At 41.0% G+C, this 8,412-nt stretch overlaps 1 protein-coding gene across 1 annotated transcript; it reads right to left on the reverse strand.

Annotated features, from left to right (window-relative positions):
- LOC133913276 (magnesium transporter MRS2-I) lies at positions 1-5,625 on the reverse strand. The gene is made up of 11 exons (XM_062356384.1): positions 5,083-5,625; positions 4,603-4,632; positions 4,039-4,183; positions 2,981-3,102; positions 2,197-2,271; positions 1,116-1,343; positions 983-1,027; positions 776-820; positions 642-671; positions 394-513; positions 1-306 (listed from the first exon to the last, which is right to left on the reverse strand). The coding sequence occupies exons 1-11, from the start codon at positions 5,302-5,304 to the stop codon at positions 220-222; spliced, it is 1,149 nt and encodes a 382-aa protein (XP_062212368.1). The 5' UTR covers positions 5,305-5,625; the 3' UTR covers positions 1-219.
- Positions 5,626-8,412: the final 2,787 nt, after the last annotated feature.

The following is an 8,412-nucleotide window of genomic DNA, read 5'->3' on the forward strand; positions in this document are numbered from 1 at the left end:
TAATAAAATAGCTCTGAATAACTTATTAAAAACATTAACAGATCTGATAACAAGTAGAAGACAATCATCGTATATTTCTTCTGAATTACTTTTTTCTATTTATCATCCCAATTTGAAACTAATGAATTTGGTACAAGAGATGAATCATCCCGCACAGTTGATGCTCTCTATCTCAAATTTACAGTTGAGGGAAACAAATAATGCCGTTATTTCAGCCTTTCAGGACCCAACGAGGCCCTTATGCCTCGCATAAGCAACAATGGAGACGAACATAAAGGCACAAAAAAGCCCTGATACAATAACCACCTGTCACGGGAGGAACAAGTTACAGTTGAGTGAGATCATAAATAATCAATCACCGTATAGGACATCCAATTGTGAGTGGTAAGTTACCCATTTGAAGACGTATCCATGGTTGTCGTTCCAGGTGTATGGTATATTCATACCAAAGACTCCAGCAACTAATGAGTAGAGTGACAGGCAGACGGTCCCAGAACTCAAGAATAACTCTAGCTGCAGGAACAAAATGAAGATTATTTACTATCCTAGAATGCCAAAATGCAATCAATATTTAAAACACGAAATTGTTTTTACATCTTTAGTTAAAAATTAATCATGAGGTACTGTGTTTTCTACATTACCTGAATCAACTGATTACGGTGGTTATCAAGCTGCACAGCCAAAAAGATAAAGAAAAGAAAAGAAAAAGTTTTTAGAAACAGAACGGTAAAAACATAGAAGGTTAATACACATCTAAATTACAGTGAAACATTACCTGGATGTTGATGTAATCTTCTGTGTCATCAATATACTCTCTCAGCTGAAAAGGTGTCGCAGACAAATACAACATCAAACAGGGTTAAATCCTAAAGGTGCCCTTAGCATTATAGTTCAAATGATGCCACTGTGAACAGCAGCATAAGACCAGACTTTGATAGCATTTTGTGATATTTAAAAGTAAAAATTAGCTGCACTAACTTACCGTTGTCAATTTGTTTAATGTGCCATCAATTTGCATGAAATATGCCTGCAAATTAAAGTAACTTTCAGCACTCAACCAAAGATAGTGATAACTATTAAGCCGTTGCTTTTTGGGCGAAGGAGTATAACATAACCTCCAGTAACATTTCTAGCTCTTCCACGTCATTCTCATTTCCGTGTATTGTTGCTGCACTGGCCCTGCTCGCTCTTGATATTTTTGAACCAATAGTTGGGGATGCTGCGAACCAATTTGGTCCACCAGAACCACTGATGGGGGAAGAGGCCCCAGCCAACTTTCTAGACAAGTAAAGATCAGCCATGTCATCATCATCATCCAATAATTGTTCAAGCTCATCTCTCACCTGACAAATAGAGCACATTTTTTATACTGTTTGTTAATGGAGAAAACCGTAAACAAGTGAAACAATGATATTAGTCATCACTAATGTCTCAGAAACGGAACACTCATCCATAGACTATTGGCAAATAATTAGTTCATATACAACTGCATTTGTGAATATCTTATTATGGAAAATCTCAACCAATTCCCCTGGGGCCTGGATTCTACTAGTAGTAGTCTTAGACAGAAGGTAGTTTGTAGGAACATAAGGGATTCAATACATCAAACATTTTAAGGTAAACAAAAGGCAGAAGACAGAGTGCAACAGATGATATAACACTATAATCTTCCAACCAAGCGTCAATTTACACCAAATAAAAGATAGGGGGAGAACTCAATGTTGCCTCGACGAAAATAGGACCCAGAGTTTTGCCCTTTGTTTCTGAAAAATCTCAAAACATAAAATATAGACATAATGTGACCAGCAGTCTTCCAGATAATTGGCATATAATTGTTTGCTTCTACTCTTAAAATAATCAATTGGGTCCATGAGAAATCATATATCCTGTCTCAACATATATTGATACCAAAAGAAAACTGCATCCCTAAAGCCAGTTCTAAGCTTCTCAATTCCTAAAAGACGAAACAAAAAAGCACTACCCATCAGAACTGTCTAGCCCTTTACAGTTACATGGCCCATAATCAGAACTATATTTACACATAACAGGAAAACTGAAACAACAAAATTACATTCAAAACACAGTGAAAAGGACAATTGATCCGTATTTGGAGGAGAAAAAAAAATGAAAATATTCGCTGTACAACAAGGTATCAGATAGCAAACCAAAATGAAACACAATGAAGAGAAACCAAACCTTCTGAACCCTCGCAGTCAATCTTGTCATGGCGCTTTTTAACTTTCGAACCCTATCCAAGTTGCGGCTGCTGATCTGCGGTTGTCCATGATAGCTCAGATTAATATGGATAAAATACAAGGAGACAAATAAAACGAACCTTCTATAAACTAATGTATCAAGAAAATGAAACAAGGATTCAAAAAGCTCTTAGCCTGATTTGCCTTGAAGGGTATAATAAAATTGGTAAACATATGAAGCTGCCAAGGAGTACTTTACGGGCTGTGTCATACTATTCACCAATGAAGCTTAGCTAATATTATTTTTGGGAGTGAATGAAAAATTAATCATTTAGCAGATTATATGTCCAACTGAACTACACAACTGAGCTGCCGGAATCGTGAATAATCTAATCAAACCATTAAATATGATAGGTACTAATGGATGTTCAATCCAATATGACTAACAGAGAGATTAAAGCTGTATCAAGGTAACTGCTGTGAAACTTTTTTACTGTCGTTCTTTGCAGCAATTCCAAAGTAACAATGTTAGCACACCTACACATAAGCATTTGACTTATGGTACAAAATTTAATAGTTCATGATTATTCTGCAACTAGAAGATGGTGTGGTACAATCACCAACCTATATTTATATTTCACTTCTAAAAATAAGGTAAAGTAGCACATTATGCATCGTGAAATCAACACATGAAAGTTGTTTAAAATTAACAGTGTCATGTTTTCAAGATGTTTGAATCAAGTGCAAACTAAAGGAATGCAGTATGGCCACGCATGTTCACTCACCTTGGATGTCAATTCATCCAAAGCTGGGTAAGCATCAGTCTCAAGCTCAGTAGTTCGTGCATCAAGGAAACTGCAGATTGCTTCCAGAGTAACCTCCAGTGCACGGAACTCAAAGGGAGATTCTGGAGTTCATGAAATCAGATTGCAGGATGTGAACAAGCTGTGTACAACTATCATGTGCATCCACTAAGATAAATAGTAAAGTTAACCAGAAATAAGCAAAATATTCCAACCAGAATGATCAGATAAGAAAAAAAGGATTGTCTTGTACAGTTTAACCTAGCATTAACCGATTTCATAGATAGAATGTTTGCAAGTCGACTGATCCAAGGGTTCAAGATATGGTTGTGAAATGGCACATCAAGTACCATATGTTTTATACAAAACACCAACTAAAGAAGAGGTAGGATCAGTTTACTGAAAAGATTTAGAAGGCCCCATAAAGATCAAGTATTGAACTGTGGATGATAGTAACCTAGAAATATGTCTCTGTGCTCTGGTCAACCTTAAATTCTTCTTTTATAATTACTATCTTTATACAGAAAAGCAAAGGATAGACATGTGTACACACTTGTCCCAATCAAATCATAATTTGAATATCTCAAGTTGCTCTCATTAATTCGAAATTCTCAAAGAAAGTCAAATGAGCATAATATAGAGAGCAGAGAACCATGCTGCGTAACCTATTTCAAGGAGGCCTGGATAGGCATCACAATATAATAGTTGGTGCCAAGCGCCATGGCTATATACTTTGGACTTTTCTACTTGGACTAACATGATGTACCTTTGTAAAAAGAATGCCCAACTGTAAGGGACATAGACTAAAAAAAGATAAAACGGAATGGTGTGGCCATACCAAAATCAAAACTTTTACGTCCATTTCCTCCTTGTATACTTTCGTAAACCTCACACACATTTCATTACTTGTTATTCAAATTCTTGGGTATCAAAGGAAATGGAAAACAAGAGGGACAAATGTCAAACGAAGCTATTAGTTATTACGCCAACATTACACAGATAGAGAAACATGCTTTTGCCATCGGCAAAACTAAACTTACCATCTTCTTCTGCCCCTTCCACATCATGCTGGCCACTCAAGTTCTCCTTTGCGTCATGCTGAGCAGCATTTGAAGGTGCTAAGCGCCTCCGGAGCTCCTCTACTACTGGGATTACATTCTCATCAGAAGGATCCCTAAGCAAAACCTGAGCCAAGCCAAAAAGCAACTTTGAATTATCGCCTGCATTAACAGACAGCTAAGAAAGGGATATTAAAGATCATCAGTTCTATCGAATAAACAATGTCAGACAGAGTTTTATATAGCAGACTGATTTGAGAACTTGTATAGTGTACTACTATTTAAAATTAGGGCATCTAGTTCAGCATTGTATGGAGCTACAGATTCAGGACATTTTCAAATCATTTCCCCTTTGTGACAGAACCATACAAAAACCTCAATCTCCCGCTGATGATTTTGTCGATAGCTAATCATCCAAGTTAGGATAAGTGAAATTGCACATATAGTACGTAGGAAATATTGAATCACTCTAGATTATGATAAGTAACGAATTGAAAGGTCCAAGCAACATGAACAATCGAAAGGGGGAAAAGTAGGAAAAATCACCTCCTCAGAAGTAATGATCGCCTTTATATGCTGCTCAAACCACCCACGAAGATTCCACCAGAAGAAAGATGAAACTTATTAGAAATCACCACGAGAAAACCTAAAACCCACATGAAAATTAATTTTCATTTTAGACAAAGCAGTTGCATCAAGTAATCAGCGCCCTTGACCAGGAAAACAGAACACAACGAGCCATCAAGAACCTTAAAACCATCAACAACTCCAGGATCAATTCAGCCTAGCAAAACTTGGTTCTATCACTCACGCGAATCATGAATAACTCCATAAAACGCTAAGTAACAGCCAAAAATCCGCAAAAAGAACGCGAAATTGAGTAGTTCCCGGGAATTCGCCAGCATACGCTGTCCAAGATTCCATCGCATCAATCCAGTAAAAAAACGACATAGTTGACAGCACAAGCTCCCCCGAAGACAACCATAAAATTGGCGAGGCGGACGGGGCCAGTGGAGGGCAGCGCACCTCGAGATTGAGTACGATGGCGCGCTCGCGCCCGAGGATGGTGGAGGGGTAGGAGAGCAGCGGGTCGAGGATGCGGAGGTCGCGCGCGTTGATGTCGACGCGGTGCATGATGGCGTACTTGTCGGCGTCCAGCACCCGCTCCTCCCCGGCCGCGTCGAACAGGATCCAGCTCCGCGACGCGCCCCGCTTCTTCCCCTCCCCACCTGCCGCCGCCGCCGCCATCTCCAACGGCACGGCGGCTCTCACATCTCCGGCGCCCACCGCCCCCACCGCCCACGTGGATGGTGGATGGAATATGGTTCTCTTTCTCTCTCCCTCCCTCCCTCCCTTAGTTACGACAGAACTTCTGCGGTGAAGAGGAGTAATAAATGGCGACGACGGCAGAGAGAGAGAGAGAGAGAGAGAGGAGATCGGAGGAGCGCAGAGAGGAGAGAGATGCGTGGCTGCTTTTTTTTATAAGGAAAAAAGAAGTTTGGTTCGAGGGTTCGTGTGTGCGTGCGATGGGTGGATCTACGAATACGAGGACGAGCAATCAGTTTGTTGTAGAAGAGGATTGAATGGAATCGTACTTATGTCGCTGGTAGTTTAGTTCTTCTTGTAATCAATAATATTTCTGAATTGACGGATCGCTTTTACAGTAAAGCCTCTGGAATTCTCAGAATTGTAGGTCGTGTTTGGTTCGTATAATAAGAAAGCAAACGTTTACCGTATTTTTTGAAAAACAAATTGGGTGATCAAAATTAACGCAACATTTTGGTTAGCAAACTGTGTCTACAAACTAAACATCCTTTCATATGGTAATTCATCTCATTTCACTTCAATCCACACAGGGTTCCATATGGAAAGAAGTGTATGCAGCCAGTGGTAAAGTACCGTGTTCATTAAAACTGTGTAACTTTGGTAAAATTTGCACTGTGATTTTATTTCAAAAATATTTTGCATTATGAATATAAGATAATCATGTTTATGTGCTTTGCATCACAAAAGAAAGCTTGAAAATTTGTCTTCTTGTCCAGTTTCCAAAATGGGTTATTTTTAAACTGCCATTTTTTTTTTTGGTTGTTGGATGGATTGGTTCACGCCTTACACAAGTGTGTTTCAGCCAAAAATCCTAAACTAAAGTTCACAATAGTTGAGATAATTCAGGGTATATACTTTGTGCCACCTCACAATGCACATTCTAATTTGACTATTTTCTGTTAATTTTTCAGGGCATAATAGTTTTTGCATCGGTAATGGATACATTAGGCTTCCAAGTGCTAATTGAATCAGTCAGCTTATTACGCAGGCACGTGACCTGTGGTTCACCCTTCTTATAACAGCATATCTTTACCGAAAATGTTGCCCTTTTTCTGATTAGATTACTGACACTAATCTTGTGCAATGGCACAACAGAAGCATGAGAATTTCAATCACACGCAAGAGCTTTGGATGGTTGGCAGCATGTTCTCGGTTGCAGTCGTGAAGTTCTTCCTCATGCTGTACTGCCGGACGTTCAAGAACGAGATCGTCAGGGCGTAGGCACAGGACCATTTCTTCGACGTGATCACGAACTCGGTTGGCCTGGTCTCAGCGTTGCTCGTAGTCTGCTACAAATGGTGGATGGATCCAGTTGCGACCATACTGATGAGTGAAATTGCATTAGAATGATCTGAATATTGTGAATTAGAGCGGAAATATCACATCTCTATATTTTTGTACTAATATAAAATAAACGAATCGTAACCGATCTAAACAATCCCCATCATACATCTTATACGATAAACACAATTAAAATTGTTCTCCGGTCTCCTCCCTCTCCATTGTTTTAAACTTCTAATTAATTTAGAAAACTGCAATCAATATGCACTATAAGCATTAAAAAGTATTAATATATCATTATTTTCTTTCGTATATAGAGGTGTATCATCTGCTTTTTGTTTTTCAATTATTTTTTCCTGTGAAATGTTTTAACATGTCTTAATATTATTGATTTTACGTATGTGAAACACGTGTTTAGTTACAAGTTTTTCGCTCAATTACCGGTTGCTATGGAAAGGTTGTGAACGATATATCTTGCAAATATGTCTCATTATATCTTCGCCTCTTTGTATCTCGAGCGATAAGTAAAGGTAGAGACGCATGTAATGTAAAGTGTACCCTACTATCTCGTTGATTTGAAAATATCTTAGAAAAAGGCTGGAGGGTGTTTACTTAAAAAGAATGAGATGGTGCACGGACGATCGATTTAGTTCCAAATCTAATTCGCTCGCTTGGTTTGGCATTGGAATGGATGGTCCGGTATCATCCCGCTCATTCTTCGTAATCATAGATCTCATATAAATATGAAAAATGACGTTATCCCACCAATAGCCAGTGACAAATCGATTCTTGGTATGAAATACCTGCCTCTACTCCTCATGTGCAATCATAAACCACACATAAATATTAATGATCTAGACTCGCTAACGGCCATCCATCTTATACCGGAATGTGATATTTACAACGTTAATCGGAGTCCCAATTTCGCTGCACATTTCCCGTCACATTTATGTAGCCGTAGTTAATTCAGATATACGTACTCGAAAAGGAAAAGCGACGGCAGAGAATAGCTAGAAAACTAAACACCAGTCCACGGCTCGCCGAGCGCACGGGATGCTCGACGCCGAGTCGCGAAATTGCGATCGTGACGCCGAGCGGCCCGGTGGGGACTGCGGCGGAATCGAATCGGGTGCCTGATTGCCATTTGCCAATCGCCGTTGGCCCACGGCCACGCGCCGCGCCGAGCTCGAGCCGAGCTGAGCCGACCGAGCCGGTGGAGCTGGTTGGTTGGTCCATGCTTTTCTTGCCGGGCAGGCCCGCGCCACACGGCACCCCGCGCGGCCTCCTCTCTTCGCCGTTTCGGCGGTTCGCGCCGCGTCGGTGCCCAGCCGTTTCTTACTGCGGTCTCGCCTGCGCGTTCTGTCCCCTTCCCTTCTCCAGTCTCCCACTCGTCCCAAGCGCACGGCATCCGAATCTTATGACGTCGAAGTCACTGACACGTGAATCCAAACCCACATGTTAGCGACGAGACGTTAGAGGATCCTCGTCCAAACGCGCGGCGCCGAACCAGCCACCACCATCGACCCGGGGAGGGCACGCGTCGCGCCCGCCCACTGGCCATCGCGCCGGATGTACTACTGTAGTGCTACTCGCCTACTCGTGGCTCTGCCTGCCTCCCGGCTTCTCGACGTTGCTTGTCACTGTGTGTCCAGTTCAGATCATTGTGTGCCAGCGCGCGCTTGTTCGTAGCGTCCTCTCTTTTCTGGGAAGACGCGACGGGCATGCATATGTCGCTGTCGCGGTCGAGAC

This window comes from Phragmites australis, chromosome 3 (assembly GCF_958298935.1).
Source record: "Phragmites australis chromosome 3, lpPhrAust1.1, whole genome shotgun sequence".
Classification (NCBI taxonomy): domain Eukaryota; kingdom Viridiplantae; phylum Streptophyta; class Magnoliopsida; order Poales; family Poaceae; genus Phragmites; species Phragmites australis.